At 47.9% G+C, this 22,196-nt stretch overlaps 1 protein-coding gene across 10 annotated transcripts in view; it reads right to left on the reverse strand.

Annotated features, from left to right (window-relative positions):
* The window catches only part of BMAL1 (basic helix-loop-helix ARNT like 1), a 354,823-nt gene that overhangs the window by 18,591 nt on the left and 314,036 nt on the right, over window positions 1–22,196 (reverse strand). For 7 of the 10 annotated variants that reach the window (XR_010383397.1, XM_064492559.1, XM_064492560.1 and 4 more), the window contains 9 exons: window positions 17,286–17,426; window positions 14,231–14,355; window positions 13,147–13,293; window positions 10,911–10,949; window positions 10,592–10,633; window positions 9,322–9,479; window positions 7,493–7,572; window positions 3,097–3,189; window positions 1,706–1,823 (listed from right to left, as the gene is read on the reverse strand). Coding sequence is in view for 8 of the 10 variants with exons in the window: in XM_064492559.1 (XP_064348629.1) it covers window positions 1,706–1,823; window positions 3,097–3,189; window positions 7,493–7,572; window positions 9,322–9,479; window positions 10,592–10,633; window positions 10,911–10,949; window positions 13,147–13,286 (670 nt within the window). In the remaining 2 variants the exon portion in view is untranslated. Of the gene's footprint in view, window positions 1–1,705; window positions 1,824–3,096; window positions 3,190–7,492; window positions 7,573–9,321; window positions 9,480–10,591; window positions 10,634–10,910; window positions 10,950–12,320; window positions 12,572–13,146; window positions 13,294–14,230; window positions 14,356–17,285; window positions 17,427–22,196 lie in introns of those variants that run through there. The other 3 variants (XM_064492562.1, XM_064492563.1, XM_064492564.1) reach the window with 3 other exon arrangements.

Genomic DNA, 22,196 nt, shown 5'->3' on the forward strand with positions numbered 1-22,196 from the left:
AAATAAAATATAGTATTAAAATTAATTTTGCATTTTTACTTTTTTAAAGGTGGCTACCAGAAAATTTAAAATCATGTTTGTGGCTCATATTTATGGTTTGAATTGTGTTTCCATAGTGCAGTTCTGGACCAACTGAATTAGAGTCTCTGGAGGAAAAGTAGGACTATGATCCAGACAGAAGCCTGGCTACTAGTCAGTGCAAAAGCTGGGGCTACAGATCGTGTCTGGGGTGACGAGTGCCCCACTACCCACCATGGCAGCAACCAGCAGAGGAGTGGCTACTGCTCAGGCCTCCTCCGGGGTCTCACCCTGCCAACCTACCTCCTGCATTGCTGACTCAGTGATCCTCCCCGGAAGCCAACCCCGGTCTGTCCCTCCTAGCTCAGAGCCCTTCACTGTCCCCATGGATGAAAAGGTCTTCGCGGTCCAGCCCTCCCCTCCCCTGCAGGTTTTGCTCCGGCAGCACAAGCAGGCCACAGCACCACACCTCCGCGCCCATCCACAAATCGTTCCCTCTGCTCTTTTCCTCCCTTCGTCACCTGGCAAGCATTAATTCATCTTTTCAAACCCACCTGGGGTTGTCACCTGCTCTGCGATGCCTGTCCCCACGCCCACATGAGAATTAATAATCATCGTTCTCTATGCCTGGTCCTGTTTCTCTGGCTGCACCTATTATGCGTGGTGCTGTCTCCTTGTCTCCCTGACTATATGGTGAGAGCCTGAAAGACAAGGACCAACAGCATTCATCCTTTTCTCTCGAGGCCACTAAGAAGTTGCCAGGGGCCAGACTATAAAGGGCAACATGTACCTGGGACTCACTGTACTTACAGGAGGAAGGGGAGTACTAGAGTGAAAAGGGTGGTTTAAGGAGATTCCCCTGGTGGCATTTCCTTCCAGAGATTATAACAGAGTTTGGAAGCGGGAAACTAGTTAGACTATGACGGCACTGGGCAGGGTGAACACCATGTTGTGCTGTGTGCTGGGAACGGTCCTGTATGCTTTATGTTATTAGCATACTGAATTCTCACAACAACACAATGAAACAGGTAATATTTTGCAGATAAGGAAGCTGAAGCACAGAGGGGTTAAGTTACTTGCTCAAGGTCACACAGCTAGTAAATGGTGGAGCCAAGATGTGAGCCCAGTGCCTGACTCGAGTCTACGCTCCTCACTGCTGGAGCCACAGCCCGACATGGGACTGGAGGAGAGCTCTCCTGGGGCCTCACCCGGGACATGGGGATGGGGTGCAGGAGCAGGAAGCTGGGAGGGACGGCTAATCTAGTGAGGAACCACTTTTGGTCGATGAAATGTCATATTTATACTTGAAGTTTCCTAATTTTTATCTTAGGAGACTGCATGGGTGCAACTCAGATAAACAGAGGTGGTTTTTCTTCGGGGGGAACAAACCAAAGGGATGTGAACCCTTTTAACTCAGGAACATACAACTGGGAATTTCTAGATTCTGAAAAAAAAAACAAAAGTGACTGCAAATCATAAAGAATCAAATCAAAGTAGCTGTTTTTCCTCTCATGAACGTGGACATTGAATTTTCTTCTTTATGTAAAACAAAAGAGAACTAAACACAAAGTAACACAACACAAATAACTCCATGTAGCCAAAGATGGCCCCTGTGAGCCAGGTAAAGGGCGGAGAGGCAGGGACCCAGGCCGGGGCCAGCAACCCCACTGCGGGGCTCCGTACTCACTTTTTGCATCTATGAGCCGCTCCCGGGGTGCAGTGTCGGAGGAGGAGAGCTGCTCCTTGACTTTGGCGATATCTTTAGGATGCAGGTAGTCAAACAAACTCTGACCAATCAGATCATTCTGTGGGAAGGTATCATCAAAAATGACAAGTCAATGGCACGTGGAATATAAACTTTCTAACAAGTGCTTTGCCTTCATTCTGCATTTTTAAGCATGGGTTTCAAATATTTCACATGTGAACGTGTACACAAGTCCAATCACTTTGCCTAGATATAAACATAATGAATGGGGCACCCAGAGTGTGGTTTTGAAAACACATGAGGGGCAGTGTATAGCTCGGTGGTAGGGTGTGTGCTTAGCATGCACGAGGTCCTGAGTTCAATCCCCAGTGCCCACTAAAACCAAAAACCAAAAACAACAACAAAAAAACCCACACAGCTGAAAACACATGAAGGAAAAAGGTCATAACATAAAAGAAAAACTACATAAATCTTTCTCCTCTCAGGCAAATATCTTTCCGCTGTATGTATTCTTTTATTTCTGATGCCCACAAATTCCCCCCTAAGACGTCAGAGGGAGGAATGCGGGGCGTGAGCTCTGACTCTGACTCCGTTAAGCCTCTCGGTTCTTAAACAAGTTGTGTCACACTATAAGCCTCGGGGGCCTAATCTGTTGGCAGAGACCTGAGTAACTTCCTCCATAACTCTGCTCTAAGACTAGAAAGAGCAAGACATTTGGAGATACTACATTGACATTGATTCTAATTTACATAAATGTTATTTTGAGACTTCAATTCTTCTGCCTTACCAAGCTTCCTTGCAAATACCAGCATGTGAAGGAGGGAATGAATGAAAATAATGAGTAAAAACTCTAGGGACACAATAGGTGAACAGCTGTGCTCTAGAAGCTTTTATCGACGGTCATCTTATCAGTCATTTTATCAAACAGTCATAAAAGGTATGGATTATTACAATCATTTTTGAGAGGAAGCTGAGGTTCGACAGAGCTAAAAAGTGACACATTACTGCAGACACTACTGGGTGGATTCCCACTTTGCTTAGTCCCTGATACCATACTGTCTGCCTACATCTTCCTTGTCGGAGGGCCCCTTGCCCTCCTATCCTTACACTGTGCGATATCTATCTTGCAGCAATAAGACAGTTATAATGCTGAGATCAGAATCAAATTTTCCAATGGGGGAAAAAAACACATTAAAGGAGTTTTCTGAGGTTATATTCATCTCTGTGTTAAGAATTTTCTGGAAGAAGGACGGGGTTGGGGGAGCAATATATGCATTTCACATGTGACTCGTCTATCATGATTATCCTGAAAAGTGGATGACCTTTCTGGCTGCTGTGAGGCTGCCCACCACCAGCAGGAACAGGAGCAGTACCTGGCTGTAGTTGAGGATCTTGAAGACAGACTCTGACACAAAGAGTATCTTCCCTCGGTCACATCCTACGACAAACAAAAATCCATCTGCTGCCTAATCAGGAGAAATGGATAGTCAATTTACCATACTTTAGGAAACAGGATTTATCATCACTCTGACAGCAAATACGGATTTGTTTTCTATGTATCCCAAGCACAGGACTGCAGGCACTGACAGTTTCACAGGTATCCTGAGAACAGGACGCTTCAAACAAACGCCTTATGCGAGTGATGAGATTCTCTCCAAGGTGGATGTACACGTGCATCAGCTAATGATTACAGGGGAAGTCCCATTAAAGTTAAGACCTGTTTCAAAGCAGAATCCAGCTTAAGAATTTTCCTTTGATTGTATGAAGGTCCAAATAAATCTATTTCATTGCTCTAATGATAACTCAGTAATATCATAGGGTCTGAGATTGGAAGGAAACTTTAAGATCAGAATTCCACCCCCTCGCCAATATCTCAGTGCCATCTGCCCTCAACTTGAACACCTCTTTTTCCAGGGAGCTCTCTGGAATAGATCTCAACATGTGAAGTGGTGTTTGCTTTTTTTTTATAACGCTGATGGTCTGGAATGGGGCTGGATCACTGGTATTATATTCACCCCCACCCTAAAGTGCTCCAACGTATGCAGGGTTGGGAACGACTGCTCTCAAATATTATCCCTTGATCCACGGCTGGGCTGTTCATATCATGAGTGAGACAAGAAGAGCAAAGCAAAAATTTCTACTTAGATTCTTTTTACCTCTTCTTCATTCTAAATACAAGTAAAAACCTAAAGTTCTGATAAAGACAGGTGTGGAGACAGACAGTGTGTGTCAGATAGACTGAAGCAGATAAATACTGAAGCTATGGTACCTGAGAGCTTAGGATATTTTGTGCACATGTGACCGAATCTCATCCGTGACTTTCCAGATGGACAACCACTCAGCTCTCACGGGGGCCTTCCCGGTGCCAGGGAGGGCGGTCCCCACTCTGCCGTGAACTTACTCTGTACTTCGCTACCCTGGCCTGACACACAGTGGGTTGTTACCTTGCTTAATTCACTGGTCTGCAGTCTGTTCTTTGGAAGAATCTAGAGAAACTCTTCTTTTCCACAAAAGGGCCTCTGGGATGCAATTTAATCCAAAGAACTAGGAAATGAATTCACATGAGAGAAGGTAACAGAACGGTGCACGTGCTTGTGCGGAGAGAAAGGGAGGAGAAGGGGAGCAGAACCACTACTACGGGGCGAGACCTGGCTGGCTGCCTGGCCAGAAAGGAGCTGGGGATGCTCCTTCCTAAGTGCGGCCTCTGAGCGGGCCCAGGGCAAGGGAGGACAGTGAGGGGGAAGCAACTTCCCAGCACCATCTGCTGGAAGCCTCATTCTGTCAAAAGAGAGGGTATTAATAACTCCTTCATTTGCCTTGCAGACAATCTTATACCCAACAAGAGAAGTATTTTGAGGCTTTTCATTAAAGAAGTGGTGTGGCCTAAAAGGTGCCCAGGAAGAAGACACCTGGAAGAAACGCTGGGCAAAGTCAGGCCTAAACAGATGACACAAGCCAAGAGGATTCCAGCACATCTGGGGGAGGGAGAAACAGTTCCAGAGGCCAGTGAATGCAGTCACCGTAGGAGAGACTTGAGACATTCTGACTGCTTCACTCGGGCAGATAAACACCATTAGGGGGAGGAGCTGGGGCCAAGAAGACCGCCAGGAAACAGCGAGATGAGAACCATGGGTCCCAGGAGGACCAGGGCAGGCTTGCTCTAGGGAGGACGTGCTAGCTAATGAATGACACGGAGCCCGAGGGGCCGCCTTGTTTTCAAAACACAGGAGGCAGAGGATCCAGGCATTATAAACTGATCAGGTTGACTGCTCCCTGACACACCAGTTATTAAAGACATTGTGAAAGCACTTAGTAAAGAAGCAATTAGTCAGATTTGCATTGGTAAGGAAGAGAGGGAGTCCAGTTCCCGCTGCCAAACTGTCCAAACATCATCTGAGTGGAGCCTGCCGTCTGTCGAAGAAAATTCCCAGGAAACGGCAAGGAATTAGACAGCACTTCACAGCCACCAAGATGGGTCAGGGAGGTGAGGAAAATTCCATCAGGGAGGACGGACCACCGCTGATGTTGTAGGAAACAGGATCCCGGAGAAGGCAAGCCTGAGATGAAGTACTAGTAGCCTTGTAATCCTTACTCCATCCCCAAGCAGCAACAAGGCAAGTATGTCATTACAAAAGCAGTTTGTTTTATATATAAATATATATGTAAATATATACAAGTATATATATTTACATATAAAACACCAAGTTACCAGTATGACAATTGGGACCAGCTACACAATTTGTAGGGCCCAGTACAGAAGAAACTGCAGGGACCCTGTTCAAAAATTATAATTTTCAAGATGGCGACAGTGGAGCATTAAACCAGGTGCCAGGCCCCATGGGACTGCATAGGTTGCTTGCACATGAAGCCAGCCCTGGTGATTTCTTGGGAGAGGCTGTAGACAGAGTTTCTATCTTAACTCCAGCAAGTCCTCCCTGAGAAGGACATATTTATGAAAAGGATGGAGAGGTGAGGGCAGAGTTGGGTCCTCCAAGTATGCCTTGACAGTGGTAACCAAAGGACCATCACAAACTTGCTCAGCTTCACTGTTTATCAATGATTGGAAGTTTATAGGACAGTGCTGTGCAGAAACAGTAAGTGCTAAAATGTTTGCTGTGAATGGATGAAAATGAAAGACAGAAAGCGGGCTGATCAGATCTACAAGTCATGCGAAGCTTCAAAAGATAGCTGATGACAAGCTGGAATGCAGGACTATCCAATAAATAGATTTCATAGAGGTAAAAAAGAAGCTGGAAAAACCTGGCCTAACAATTCTGCTGGGGAGGGGCAGAGTTACAGCCGCCCCAAACATGACACTAATAAGATGGCTTCTACTGCCAGGCAGGCACCAGCCTCCTCCAGCCCCAGGCCAACCAGACCGCAGCTGAAGTTCCGTGCTGGGTTGTGGGAGCCACTTCTGGAGGGAAATCTAGCAAATGGACGTGGCTTTGGAAACTGTGTGCAGCAAGTGCTGTTCCCAACCCCCTTCTCTCTTGCCAGCTTCTTCTGTGGAGGCTGGAAGACCTCGATGCATGCTCTGTAACCTGCTTTGCAGCTGAGGGTGACCAGGTGACACTTTCTGGATAAGCTCCAGCCCACTACTGGACTTCCAGGAAGGCGTATCCTCTCCTGGTACAAAGGACAGCTGGCCGAGAACCGCCCCTGCCCCTTTTTTCTGACTGGTCTGGTCACTCAGACCTGGCACAGCCAGCTCACTCCAACAAGGAAAAGAGCTGCACAACAGCTCAGCAGGGTGGTGTGAGAAGACGGAAAGGACCCGGTTCCTGCTGACCTCACTGAACCACCACACCCGACCCCTACCAGGCTCCCCCCAGGACCAGCTCTGCTTAAGAAACAAAACTCTGTTCATTCATCAGGCCTTCTGTTCCTGGCAGTTAACACAGCACATCACGAGGGGGTGGGCAGGATACTGGAGTGAGCAGGCAGGCTGGACTTAGAGCGCCTGAAGCCAGGTGGAGCTGAAAATGAGGGTGCACAAACCCAGCTGGACTGCCCCCACCTCTGGGCTCTGCAGACTTCTGTTCCGAGAAGCGGGGACAGCACTGGCTGTGGGGACATGGGTGCAGGTATCTTGCCTGTTAGTGACATTTTTCTATTTTTCTTTTTACGATTTGCAAGAGGACCTGTTTCTGAATCCAGTGTCTCTTCCTTTAATTTCCAAGCAAATCTCACTCTACCTGGGAGCAGACCTCATTCTGCACAGAAGCCAGGTTCCCACGGTGCCACCCCAGCTGCCCCTCTGCAGAGACTGGCAGTAGGGAGCCAGCCCTGCAGTTGAGTGGGTGAAAGCATTGCCTCCACTTATTTTCCTCCTCAGGCCATGATGTTTTTGAAGTTTTGTTGTTTTGATGGAATTTTGGTATAAAGATTTAGGTGGATGCTTTTGTGCTAGTGATTAAATGAGGATGAGATAAATTCTCAGTTGCTCTCAGTTTCAGTCCCTTTCGAAAACCCTCATGCAGAAAGGCGATTCCTAATTACCTCCTATTTCTAACAAAATTCTGCTCTTCTGATTTAAAGCTGCAGTAGCCTAGACCTTCAGTTTTTGCCTGAGCAAGGGTGGAAGAGAAGAGTCTCAGGGAAGGGATGTGAAGCCCGTCCAAATGGTAAGGTAAGGTGGAGACTCAAAAGAGGACGTGCACCTTACAAAGTTCAGTGTTGAGACATCCAATTCCCACACGCTGGTACTTATCACTGAAATTTGTAAAAATAAATGTTGTGTAAAACAATCCCATAATTGCAACATACCCTGAGAATAAGGTGTTTCAATTCATCATCTGACAGAAAAGTTGGTTTGTAGTTTGCTTCTGTGTATGGATTGGTGGCACCTTACAGGGGAAAAAAAAGAGAGAGTTGGCACACTTTATATACAAATAATGTCTCATTCCACCTGACTGCCTCAAGCCTTCCAGATGCGGCCTAGTCCCTACCACCTGCGATCTAAATTTTATCTTCTTTTCCCTTAACAGAGACAGGGCTAGATCTGGCTTTGGACAGAATCCTCTAACGCCAAAGCAAATTCCACTGAAAAGAGGACACTGTTGTCCACAGGAAACTTAACGAGCTTGCTTTTATCGTTATAGCAAAAATCAAGAGGTGATAAGAGGAAGTTAAAAACCTGCTTCTAAGAGAGAACGCAGCTCTAGAAGCAAATGGGCAGAGGCTCCTGGGAGGTGCCCTCCTCCCAAGATCTGTATTAAATGGGTTGTCTAGTGGTTCCTCAAATCACCACTCTGAATGTTCTTGGGAAGTCAGCTAGTCTGCCAGGCCCTGAGTAAACACACTGTAGAAGACATTTGCTGTGAGCTCCTCTGCACTGGGGTTGAGTTAAATGAGCCTGGCAACCCGGAGAAATGCATGACTTCAGTGGATGCAATTTGAGCTCCCAGGACTGAAAGGGCACAAGCCTTATGTTTAAAAGGCTGTCAATCTGGCATTTCTCGGGAGAATGATAACTTAGAGAAAAACACCAGCGATAAATGAGTTGGAACCTGCAGAATGGTTAGTAGAATGGTGAAGAAATCAAATGGAATGATCCAGAACAACTCCAAGTGCCACCAGGAAGGAGGGAAACAGAACGTGCCTGTGAACTACCAACTAACCAGGCACACATCACTGACCCACGTCCCTGCTTTTTGGGAGACCTGCCACTCTTTTCCTTCCAATGTAATAGAAATCAGTTATCACAATTTAATCTCTTTCACCTCTGCTAATATGAATTTTTAAATGCCATTTTCCAAGCACAGGATACAACATTTGTATTTCTGAATAACAATCAAAAGTCAGACAAAACCGGCTGCTTCTTACTTCCGGTGGCTTTGTAGAAACACAAAGACGTAATTCTTTCACCACGCAGGTCAGAGATCTGAGTGAGCGCCCACTTTCCAACTTCCTCAAATAGTCCAAGGCTAGCTATGGAAAATTCCAGGACCAGCATTCACTAAAAAGCCTGACATGGTTCAGATTTCTCCTGTGGTTCGGATAAGTCACTTCCACATTTCTGCCTCTGTCTTCTCACCCACCGCACACTCAGAAAAGAAGGAAAATACTGCCTCCCTCATAAAGAGTTGATCTGGTTTGGGAAAATTCCAGGAAGATGAAAATATCATCAGTGTTCATTCCTGACAATAAAATGCTCAAGAGCCATCAACTAGTGACTCACTCCTCCCAATGATGAATTTTTCCCTTAAAAACAAACTGACTTTTCTGTGTCACTAGCTGCACCTGCACGTGGGAGGCTTATCCCTGCATGGGTGGAGTCTGGGCACACACATATGCAAGATGGGATTTTAGCAGTCTCCTCTCAGATGTGCATGGAGCCTGCTTCTGTGCGGAGAACACAGCCTCCACCCTCCGGAGATGTAGGACAGGAGACCCACATCTTGATGCTCACATGAGCTCAATAATTGCTTCCTCTGGCCCCGAGTCTATGGCTGAAAATGACAGGCATATTACTCAAGGCTACATGCTTATAAGTAACGAACATTTATTTCCCTTAGGGACTCGGGAACATTCTGGGTAAGGGTGGTGGCATTTGTGAGCAAGGGCGTAAAGGACAGTAAAGCCTGGGATCTTACCTCGTAATGTTTTCATGTGCTGAACGGCCATCCTCAGCACGGTAAGTTTATCTAATTTCCTGGACATCGCATTGCACGTCGGTACCAAAGAAGCCAATTCATCAATAAAGCTGTTCATTTTATCCCGGCGCCTCTTTTCAATCTGACTGTGAGCTTCCCTAAACAACAACATGAAAAAGGATTTCTGTAACAGAGCATCAAGGAAACAGGGGTGAAAATAAGTTGTAACTGCTTTCAATGTTCATCTGACAAGGCAAATTTAGGATCTGCAGAATGTTTCAAAATAGACTTTTCTACTAAAGGCACCAAAAAAAAGTAGCCTCACTGCCAGGTCAGTATTAGTTGTTTCTATGCTCACTGCATCCCCAGGATTGAGAAATATCACAGAAACTGTCTTCTCAGAGTAAACGGACTTGTTGACGTTTCTCCCCATTTCTTTTCCTCTCAGCCTCTGTGAAGCTGGGTTTTTGGATGGGGGTGAAGGACAGAGAGGGAAGTGGAGGTTTCAAAGAGCCAAGTGAGCAGGACAGACATCAGTGAGGCCCTATGCTGAGCTGTCTCTGAGGTTTGCGCGGCCTGTCACAGACTCACTGATTGAGGTAACTAATGCTGCCGTCCATGGATCAGCCGTGACCCCAGCTCAATGCAGCAGAGGCTACATCTGTCCCCAGGCATTTCCACTGAAGAATGTCACATGCCTTCCTCCCAGTAGCTGCTACCCGCTGAGGCAGGATGGCGCCTCTGCTGGCACACTTTCTCCCTGACCGGTCTGCACCTGCCATTGGTGACTGTCCCCCTAAAGAGGTGTGTGGGCAGTTGGCTACTGCTGCTGTAGCAAGAGAAGCACGGAGTCTCTCGCTGAAGCTGGTCCATGAGGGAAAGGCCAGAAGTTTCCGGTCAGTCAAATTCTGCGGCCCCCAGCTCTGTGTCAGGACACAGCATCAGGTGGCCCTGGGGGCTAACGGCTGGAGAGCTCAGGCCCCAAGGGGAAAAGAGGGGTGGTTGGAGGCAGGAAGGACAGAGTTACAGAATCTACTCAAGGGAGCAGGGCGCCCCCGGGTCTGGCCTGTAGCTTCATGGTGCTAAGAAAGAAAGGCCTTTCAGAGGCCTTCACATCCAGCCCAGCCCCTACCCCGGTCCTCATTCCCTAAGGCTGTGACAGTTTCGGGAGGACTGTTAGACAGGGACCAGACGCGCAGAGCCCCCTCAGCTGTGCTCCAAGCAGCCAGAGCCAGGGCTGTTCACACACAGAATGAGGGTCCCAGCTTACCTTGCATTTTTGATCCTTCCTTGGTGCTCTGTGTATTCTAACCTGGAAGAAATACAGGGTAAAGATAAACACAAGATCCCCTGGAGATGAGAGCAGAGTTACACATCTCTTTTCCTTCCTCCCTGATCCTGGTCATCTTTATACGACACGTAAGGGCTGGGGGGAAGCGGGGGAGACCTTGAGCCCACGGGCTCACAGCCTCCTTGCTTATCCCCAGTCAAGGACCTGGGTGGAACCTGCACCAAGTAACGGAGTGTGTAATTATGCAAAGACAATGGCTACGAGGACGCTGAGGTTCAAATGACCAGGTTCACGGTACCTTCCATGAGGGTCATCTTTGTCTGTGTCCATGCTTTCCCTGAAAAAACAAAAGAGAATGTGACTATTAAGACATGCAAAATAGTTTCCTATCATTATACAGAAGACCCCCGTCTATCCAGAACCCAAGCAGTGAGAAGCTCAAACAGCCGCAGTGTTGACTATTGACATAAAACCGTAAAACAAAACCACCATGAACCTACTGTAAAACTCAGACTGATTTTCCAGATTATCAGAGTTATATATAGTTGACATTTATTTTACCATATTGATTGTTTGAGAAAACTAGGAATACACAGCCTTTTTGGAAATTCTAAGTTAACCAGAGTATCCAAATAACTATAACACTTCATCCTCCCTACCCCCCACTATTCTGGATAAATGGAGGTTATTCACATGCAAAATGTACTGAGCATCAAATATACGTGTGCACACATGTATATCTGGGTTGGGGTGGTGGGGAGGGGGAATCAAAGTACCGACAGAGAAGTACTGAGCAGAGCCCCAAGTCGGCTCTTCAGAGGCACTGCTCTGGCTCTCAGTTCGGTGGGAAACCCCAAGGTCTGAGGAATTAGGACAGAAGGAGGCCTGGGACTGGGGAACGTAGAACCCTGTTTGGCCACAGAGAGTCCTTAGGTCACAGCAGAAATCTGCCTTCCTTTCATGGACTCCAGAACCCAGTGTTCATGGCACCTTGTGGTTCAGTAGAAACTGAAATCCTCAGAGGAAGGAGTTCTAAATCCCCCTGGTTAGTTCCCACCTTTCCCCAGCCCCTCCATCCATTGGGGGGCACTGACTACCATCTGGGCCTCTCTCCTTTCTCCCATAAGACAGGAGGGGTTATGGCCCTCCCAACAGTGTAATCTCAAGGGCAAAAACAACTTTCTCAGGAGCCCCGAGGCATGTCACAGGCATCCCAGAACAGTGGTGACCAACCAGGAGCCCTGGATTTCCTCACAGGGACGAGTTTCTCTAGCTCGACCTCAGGTGCAGGAGAGATCACATGGGCCACGCAGGAAGATGAAAACTCCCTTTGTTTAGACTTGTATCTGCTCACTGAGGCAGGATGATCATCTCAGGTGAAGAAGCTCTGCCTGACAGATATGACTGGAGTACATTAAAATGACTTCATGAACAGGGTCTCCATGAACCACAGAAGATTTGCAAACTGGGGTCCATGTGAGAAACCTGAAGGTCTTGGGTGGTGACAAGGTTGGAAACCACAGATTTAGACAGGAGAGGTCTTAGAAGGCGCCAAGGGCTCTGTCAGCACTTGCCTGAGACAAAGAATCACAGAATACGCTTGGTTTCCCTGCTGGGGAGTTACTGCTACGGAAGAACACCCTCTCCGCCCTCACACCACCCTCCGTCCCCTGGGTGTCCACTCTCTTACTCATCTGGGATCACTTACATATTACTCATAGCATCTCCTAGTGGGCATCTGACCTCCAGCCACTGTGCTCCCCAAATTCAACCTGTGAACTTCAGCAGAAAGGACATCTGCTGTAGGGGGGGCGGTTCTTCCTTGGAGATTTTCCCTCATTAAACAGAAGAAAACCTCTCAAATGGACATCTGGGTAAGATACCACACAGTTGCCTCAACAAAACAAAACGTGCCTTTGGGTGTTCCACTGTCTTATTCCCTAGGTGTTTGTACAGATACAGAGGAGTTGACTGTAAGTGTGAAAGTTCACTTACTCAAAAGAAAAGCCATCAAGTCTAAGAAGAAATGAAAGTACTATTTAATGTAACAGGTATACACTAATTTAAATGTTTCAAGGACAGAATCACTGTTCCTATTACTATTACTGTTTCTGGAGATGACCTCTACTTATTTACTCCACAAACATTAATGAAGCAAGACAGGCCCTCAGGCAAAGCTCTCTCTGAAACCACGGAAGTGACATCCATGGACTTGGCCATCTTGCTCAAAGGAGTAAAAGAAAATGAAGAAAGGGGTAGAAGGCGGTACTTGTCTTTAAGGCTGTTCTTTTTCCCTCCTTGGGGAAAGGAGGGGAAGTAAATGCCTCTGCAGTACTGGAGGCTCCCCACTGCTTGCAATCCAGGGGGAAGGTAAAGGAAAAAACAACTGTGGGACCACCTGGAATCGGCTCGTTCATTCCCGTCCCTTTCCACAGTGGGATGCCTTCTTCCAGGAGTGACAGTAGCTGGCCCCTAGGTATTCATGCCCATGAGCTGACATGAGCTTAGCCAGAGGAAGAGCCTAAAGGTCTTACTGGTAGTCGGTGGAGCTGCCCTTGCGTTTGCGGTTGCAATCCACGCCACTGGTACCCAGAGGGCTGGAGAGGAGGTCGGTGGCTCCCGGCGACATGAAGTCACTGATTGTTGAAGAAATGTCCATTCTCTGGTCGGCCATTGGAGGTCTGGAATTGGCACAAGGAGGCACAGAGGCATTTATTTCTATGGGCTTTTCTCAAGTGGAGGAGAACCAGGGTGGCACTGTGGAGGGATGGGGGACTTGATTCCAGCACCAACATCTGTCTGACCCAGCCAACCAGAACAGGGGCGTGGCAGAGCAGGAAGGAGCATCCTGCTTACCCTAGGAGTTATTATAGGCCATTCAGGCTCACCCACTCATTTTTCTGATGAAGATACAAAGCTTGGAGAAACTGGATGGCTCCTCCTATGTTCCCGAGCCACGGGGGTGGAAAGCTAACCCCAAATCCAAAGCTCTAGGCATTACAGCCCTGTGTTCCTCCCACTGAGAGGACCAAGTGTCCCAGATGTTGACAGTCCTAATTTAATTTTCTTGTAATCAAATCCAGCCAGTGAGATAAATATGACCTACTCGTTATCTTTGTATTTTTATTACAAATTTTATCAGAGTTGGAGGAAAACGGAAAATATCCTTTCTCAAACTCTAAGTCCCACTTGGGAGTCAGGAAAAGTGGTCCGTCTCCATCACTGGCCCAGGCCAAATCTGTCCCGTTTTCCCAACTGTCCTTTTGTACTCAGGATTCCACTACAAGGAAAACCTTGCGTAATGAAGACCTTGTAAACAAACTTGCAAAACATTTTGAAAATTAATATTTTATTTTATTTTTAAACCTTTATTTTTCTTACTCATTTTTTTTAAAGCCCAGTATTTTATCCTTGTTTTTTTGGGGGGGGGAGTGGGGAGGGAGGTAATTAGGTTTATTTATTTGTTATTATTTTTCAATGGAGGTACTGGGGATTGAACCCAGGACCTTGTGCATGCTAAGCACGCACTCTACCACTGAGCTACACCCTCCCACCGAAGAGAATTAATATTTTAAAAGCACAAAGAAAGCTTCCCCAAAAGAGAGGATGGTTAAGTACCTAGTAAGGGACTCCGACTCCAAGCCCAGTTGAAGAGGGCCGTGCACTGCCCACCGTCGGGGTCTGAGCTCCACGCGACGTGACTAGGGCTGTCACTCCCTCTCTCTGGGCCCGAGTTTCCTCATCTACAAAGTGAGAGGTGAGTGTGAGCTCTGTTTCCATTGTTCCTACCGTGCCCACTGATTAGTGACCCAAGCCCTCCGGGCTAGGCATGTACTAGGTTTTCACTCTTATAGCCACTGCCGAAATGCACATCTTTGTGCATGTAGCTCCATGCATTTGAGCTATTATCTCTCAGGATAATTTCTCAAAGTAGGACTGACGGGTCTAAAGGGGATGCACATTGCACGTTTTGGTAAATACTGAAACACCATGCTCCCAAAATGCATCAATTTATATCCCCAGTAAGAGCTCTTGTCAATCTAAAGGAAGAAACAAAATCTGTTTTTAAAATTAATCAATAGTTGATTAATTCTTAAATCCATGCTTTCCTCAGATTATCAAATAAACTAATTTTTTTCCATTACAAAGTAGCATTTAAGAACAAAATTACAGGTTTTCCATTATTTCTTAGGATATATGCCCATAAGCAAAATTATAGTAAAACTTTGCTGATACATAGCAACTATACATATTTTTAGTTTTATTAAAACCTCACTATTTTTATTATATTTTAAAATTATCATGGATGGTGTTCCTACGTTTATAGGCATTTCTTGGTTTTCCTTGGTGCCCAAGCATGTCCTGTCTTCCTATCATATTGCTTTCGTATTGACAGGCCTCCTAACTCATGTTCACCTGGGCACCTGCATGTGGTGGGAGAAAAGCACCCAACGATCATTGACCCTCCTGCCCCCTTTATTCTCCTGCTCTGCTATGGGCAGTCACACTTTCTCTTTCCTCCTCACACCTCCAGCATCTCCCCCGTCCTCACTCTCAGTTGAGAACTTTGCTTTTACTTCACTGAGAGAAGAGGAACCACCTCTACCAGCTCCCTGGATGCTGCAGGTTAGGCCCCCAGCCCCAGAGCGCGCTGACTCCCTCCTCTCTCACTAGACCAGACCATCGCTTGAGAAGTCTCCCTGCCCCAGTGCCGCACCATCCATTTCCCGCCTCTGCTGGATCATTCCTGTTAAGATAAGAACACGCTGCAACAACTCTCAGGGAAAAACTCTTCTGAACTCCATTCCCCTCCAGTTTCTGCCCCATTTCTGTTTCCAAATGCTTTCCTCTTCCTTGCTATAAATCATCTCAAATCAAGCTTTTGTCCCCATCACTCCAATAAAACAGCCCCTGCTGGGTTCACCAGTGATCTCCTCACTGCTAAACCCAACGGCAGTTCTCCATTCCCTCCCTACCTGGCCATCAGCAACATCTGACGGAGCAGATCTCTCCATCCTCACTGTCTCTCGGCTTCATGGTTCTCCTACTTTGGCGGCCACCCTATTTTGATCTGTTTAGCTGGTTCCCCTCAACTCCTTTACCTCAAGATGAGAGTCCCCCCAGTGTCCTTGAAACTTCTGACTATACTCTGTCTATATATCCCCAGGAGATCTGTTTAGTTTTACTGCTTCAAATACAATCTATGCTATAACAACTCCCCTATTTCCATCCACGGACCTCCCCTCAAATTCCAAACTTGTACAACCAACCATCGCCCTGACATTTCCCTTTGAGTACACCAACAGGGACCTCAGACTGAAACATCCAAAACCAACCCCTGGCTCTCCCCAAGCCAAGCCTCTCAGACATGCCCAGGTCAGTAAGTGGTGCTGCAATCCTGCTTGTTGCTCAGGCCCCAAACCTAGAAGTCACTCCTTGACTGCTTTCTTTCACAGCCTGTATCCAATCCATCAGCAAATCCTATCAGCTCAACATTAAAAAAAAATCCAGCGTTCAACCCCTCCCCCCTTTTCCTTCATACTTCTGCTCAAATGTCACTGTCGGTGAAGCTTCCCTGAATATGCACAGAATACAACCCCTCACTAACCCTCCCTAACCACCCCAGCCCTGCTTAATTTTTTCCCACTGCCTTTGTCAACATGTGGCCTGCAATCGTCCACTTCCTTTATTCCCTGGCTGTCTTCTCCACTAGACTAGAAGTGTCAGAAGAGCAGGGATTCTGTTTGGCTTACTGCTGGCACCCTTAGTGCCTAGAACACTTTTCAGCAGATAGTAGACACTCAATAAATACATGTTGACTAAATGAATAAATTTATATATTAGGAAGATTAATCTGTTGTCACAGATGTCGTAAATACTTTTCCCCCTTTTTGCCTTTTAACTTTGCTTATGGTGTTTGCATGTGATACTAAGTGACATGTTTTACAAAGCTTTCTCACCCCCAAATAACAAAAATATTCTCTTCTTTAATGTTTTTATAATTTTGTTTTTTTTAATTTAGCTCTTTAATCCACTTGGGGATTATTTCTGGTACACTACCTAAGGTTGGGAATTTATTTCCCTCCAAAGAATAGACAGTTGTCCCAACAACACTTACTAAGACCACACGTCCCGTTACCAGTCATGCGAAATGCCACCTTGATTGATTTATTTTCTGTTTCTGGACTCCCTATACTGTTCCTTTGATCTACTTATTTCCATCCTAATGCCACACAGTTTATGACTGTGGCTTTACAGCACATTTTAATATCTGGTAGAACCACTCCTTTCCCTTTCATTACTCTTCATTTTCAGAAGTTTTCTGGCCATTCGATGTCTTCTTTGAGGAATACTGGGTAATCACGTAATCACTTTACAGGCCCTGTTGGGCCCTGCCGTCGCTGTTATTACTACTGACATTAAGAGAAGTGGGCCAGAAACGAGAACAGAGCCCTAACCTTGGGGTCCTGGTGACCCTTTGGGCTGTATGTCAGACCTGGGGTGCCACCTCTACCCCCACGTCTTCTTTTTGCATGACCAGACGTTTGCATGTGGTGGAATATTCTAAGTTTCAGGGCTCCTGGAAGAGAACACACTTCCTGAGAGAAGAATCACCATCAGGGCTGCCAACGCTAGTCCATCTCAGCGGGGGTGGGTGGGGTGGGACTGTTACCTGAAGTTACGGGTCTTAAACCTCAGACCCGCCGTGGGAGAAGCAAGGGGCCACGGGACTTGCTTGTCACCTCAAAGCGATTTTCATGTTTTGTCTTTTCCTCTCAGGCGGTCAACTTCTTCCAGAAACCTACAGTGGGGCCTAGAGGAAAAGAAATCCCAGACAGGTCACTTTGGAGCAAATAAATTTACACATCTCATGGTAGCTGAGGTAGACAGGGGAGCTGGCTCCTGACTCCCCACCGCTGGGCGCTGTGTCCTTCAGATGCCTGTTAAACTCAATTGCGAACACGTGAAGGAACCTGGCAGGAGATACTTTCTGTGGAAAACAATGCTACTTAAATGACTAAGTGTGGATTCTTGGATACAGCCTTGAGAGGAAGAAGATGATGATATTTTTCGTTTCTCCTAATGGGTCGAGCAGTAAGAACAGTGAGCTCTTACTGAGCATGTACTTGTGTCAGGCACTGTGCTGGCCACACTATGTAGATTAACTCACTTAGACCTGCAGCAAATAACTGTGAGGTAGGTGCTGCTGCTTTCTTCATCTTGCTGAGGAGGAGACTGAGGCAGGAGAGGCAAAGAAAGTGGCCGAGGCCACGCGACGGGGCTCCAGGGGCCGTACTCAGCTCTCCCACAAGCCAGGTGAGTCACCCAAACACACACAATGAGCAACCACAGGAAACAAGTCTTCAGGAAACACTGAGCCAAGACAAAATGCCAGCAGGGCCAATACCTGAAACAGCTGGGAGTGAGCCAGGATGTTTAAAGAAAGTGTCCCTGAACTCAAGTACCTCTGCTGGAGAAGTCAGGTCTGAAAAGCTGCTCATATTACATTAAAGCTGGGGGCTGCAGCCCTTCCCACCTCCTGCTGGCGGGACTCAGAGGTCTCCTCTCAGCTCCTGTGAACCCTGCGTCCCCGGAGAAACTGGCTGCACCTGCCCTACTCCTTCCCTCCTCCGCCTTAGATAGAAGGACTCAGGTTTTATTTCTTTTTGTTTGTTTATTCTTTTCTTTCTCTTGCTTTCTTTTTTTTAGGACTTAGACTTTAAATGGGGCTTTCCTGACCTTCCTGAAGCAAAAATTCTCGTATTTCACATTTCATTGACGAATTCTTACATCTTGGCTTACCCACCTCTGTTTCAACCATTTTAAAGGTCTTGAAATGAATAGCCAAGGATGGAATGGATTGTGTCCTCTGATTTACTCCTCTTTGCAGTCTTATTCAGAAACCCTCACTGTCAGACGCTGGTAACCAGGTCCGGGCTGGTGCCAACAACGTGACCAGGATTCTGGCCCTCCTGTCCCCAAGCCTCAATAGACACAGCAGTGCACATGGATACAAAGTCCCCAGGGATGGGCCGCTGTGCGGGAGGTCTACCACAGGGGATCCCATCTAAATCTGATTCCCCATTCAGGTCCCACACTATCCTCCCAGCCCCCAAATTAGCAACCCAGGATCCTCCCCTGGCGTCCTCCTCTCTCCTTCCCACACCCAAGAGCCCCCACCTGGCACTCTGATCGGCGGGTTTGGCCTCTTCCCTCCATCCTTTTGTCATCGGCCCCATCACACTGCTCTCCTCTCCAGCCTCGCCCCCCTCCTCACTGGGTTCCAAGGTGGGACACCCCCTTGCTTAAAACAATGGCTTCACTGCTCTGCCCTGAGCCTTCCAGATGAAATCCCAGATGCCCCAGCAGGAAGCACCAGGCCTCCACAACGGGCAGGCTTACTCTCAGCCCAGCACTGCTCCTCTCCTGCCGGAGGCGCCAGGCCGCTGAAGCGCTTAAGTTCCCAGGAGCACGTGGCCCTGCAGGTGTGGCTCCCATTACTCCCTCGACCTGCACCTGGTGAGCTGCGTGCCTTTCAACTGCCCTCAGGTGTCCCCGCAGAGAAGCTTCTGGCTCTCCTCTGCTGTTCCTCCCCCTCCCCTCTCTGGGCCTGGCCCTTGCCCCGCTGGCAGCGCTGGGGTCTTAGGGTTCAGGGTCTCCCGGTGCCATGCCTCGAATTTTCTCTTGCCCCTACTTCCCTGAAGTTTAGATGAAAGTTCTAAGGACGAAACGCCATACAAAATTTCTTATTTTGATTGCTTTTCCCGGTACTTAAACTTACTTTATAGAAATAATAAATGCCGACATAGACTTTGGCACTCCATTTTGCAAAACAAAAATCAGAAGGCTTTTCGTATATGCTTGGACAAGGTAAGAAAGCTGACTTAGCTGTGACCATTATTTCTGGAAAACTGTTTTCTCTACAAGAAGGTGTTCTTAGACGTAAGGCAATAAATGAAACCACCACCAACAAAAAGGGACAAAAACCTTGTTCTGTGCTAACTACTTCTAAGAGATTTGAGCAAAGGGAGGCACCCCCAAGAGACCTAAGGTACCTGTGAAAAGGACCCTTGTTGACCGGGAGCTCAGGGCTGGCCCCGGCGCTGTGATCCAAGCGACGCATGGTGATGACGCCCTCAGGAGAGCCTGGCCTGAGGTCCTGGGGTCGGGGGGGCACACGTGTGCCCACTTCCAAGCTAGAGATTTCCAAAGGTGGGTGGGAGGCTCTCTGGAAGGCCAGAGAAAGCCAGGCACGTAGGGACCTGGGCAGTGTTCCCGGGAAGAACTTGGGGGCCTCCTCTGTCCCACCTCAGTCCCCTCGTGCTCCTCGGAGCACAGGGAGAAGATTCTCTGGGGCTCCACACAACGGAGCAAGGCGGCTGGAAGTGATGAGCGTGTCAGCCACTATTAAGCCCCAAAAGGAGACACAGCTGCTCCTGGGAGACAACAGGGTGAGGCTGAACCACCCTTAAGAAACCCACGTGCACCATCTATAGGCTGATGGCCATAGGAAGACCTCCAATCACAGACCAGGCGTCTCCCTTGCCTTTCTCTCTTCCCGGCCCCAGCACCCCAGAATGATGAGGAGAGAAAGGGGAGCATGTGGATTGTACTAAGGTTCAAGTCATCAGCGGCTCCTCTGTGTGAGGAGTCAGGCCTGGGCAAGGGACTCCCCTTGGCCAGTGAATGTGAGCGAGAGGGACAGCGGCAGCTTTAGAACCGCCCTTTACCACGTGCTCCCCAATCTGTGACCAGCGATTCCTGGGTAGAGGCTCCTCCTTGAGCTAAGCTCCTGCACAGATGCAAGCACAGGAAGAAGTAAACCTGGGTGGCTGTAAGCCCCTGAGATGTTGAGGTTGTTTAAACAGGGTGACTGTCTCCTGTTTACCTCAGACATTCCCATCTTAGCACCAAAAGTCCTGCATCCTGGGAAGCCCCTTTGTCCCACACAAACCAGGACAGCTGGTCCCTGGTTCTACCCGCTGTATTGCTCATTCTAAGCCAACTGACACAGGCAGGAAGAAGGAAATGTAGACTCGGATCTGGGAGCCACAGACCAAGCCTGATCTAGAAGGCGGGAAAGGGAACAGCAGCATTCACACTGGACGAGTTTAATCTTCACAATAACCTAGCTGTTAACTGTGGTTATTATCGTAGTTTTCCAGGTACGGAACTAAGGATTGAAGAGACAAAGACATCTTGCTTAAGATAGCACAGCTAGCAGGTGGGGACTGAAACCCGGGCGTGTTTGGCTCACTGGTGGTTTCTTCTTGCTTCTGCCCCACCGCTCCCAGTCCTGCCCCTAAAGCCACCTCACAAAGGAAAATACAAACACCCAAAAAACAAGCACTCCTGGGGAAAGAATCAGGGAAATGGTGAGGAGCAATCCTGGTTCAGGAAAGCTACAGAAACTGAGCCAGCAAGTTGTCTCTGGGCTTCCTGGTGGCCGGGGCAAAGAGGGAAACGCTCAGCCCTCACAGAGGCCGGGAGGTGCATCAGCTGGCTTATTAGAACAGACTGAGCAGGGAGTGGTATCTGTCAGGGAGACTCTCTCTATGGGACCTGAGCAACGCTGTGCTGAATGGCTCTGGTGAAATAAGCTTTGTGAGAGGACAGAGGGCGTCCTCTGTTATAACAAAGAACCCTAGTGAAAGTCTGTCTCCCCTCTGGCCCCTACCCACAGGTGTAACAGCTGGATGAAGCTCTACTGAGACCACTTTGTGAAGCCCCAGAATGTCACTGGGATAATGGCTTTTGATGAGGTAACTTGATAAAAGAGCACAGCTCAGAAAACATAGATGACAGTGAATCAACATCTTTGCTTACCCTTGTCTCACAGCTACATGCTCACTGACCTACTTCCCCACAAAACCCCCAGCTCCCCACAAGGGCCCCTATGTGGCTCCTCTGCATCCCCACAACCCCGGATACAGCACGTGCTCCAAAGTACTGTCCCTCCCCCCGTGCAGTGAGCCAAGGCAGCCGGCCCACCCCGTTCTCCACCTTCTCCCCAACATGGTTGCCTGAGGGGATGAACGTGGGGTTTCTCTGGTCTCTTCACATGACGGTGGCCTCTGAGCAGAAGTGAGAGGCTGAAGGGTGCCTGTCCTTTCTGCAAGTCCCCCTGACCCTCTGGTTACTCTGACAGCTCGTGGGGAGTCTGGTTGCCTTGCTTAGCAACAGATACATTTAGAGAACATTCACGCATGAGACCAGGTGCCTCAAGCCTAAGGTAATGGGAGTTTGCACCAGGAGCATTTAGCAAGCATTTCTCTGTGGAAGCCCCAGTGGAAGCCAGGGCACTAGGGACACAGTGAGGGGTCAGCAATCCTTATGTTCAAGATCCCCTCAATCCTCATCACTTCAGCAGTCAGGGCCATGCCTGCAGTTGTGCGAGCAGCGCATTGCACAACGCCAGGCTGTGCCTTCGCCTGTGTCGGGGCGACTTGCAGAGCCGTTATGACAAATTTCCAGCAGATGGCAGTCAAACGTCTTGAGGAAGGAGTGCCTTTTTTTCTAGCAGTGGTGCATATGTGAGGTACAGGAAGAGCACAGAGGAGAAAATCATTAGCTTATTTGCTGG

The sequence above is a fragment of the Camelus dromedarius genome, chromosome 12 (assembly GCF_036321535.1).
Source record: "Camelus dromedarius isolate mCamDro1 chromosome 12, mCamDro1.pat, whole genome shotgun sequence".
NCBI classification, from domain to species: Eukaryota; Metazoa; Chordata; class Mammalia; order Artiodactyla; family Camelidae; genus Camelus; species Camelus dromedarius.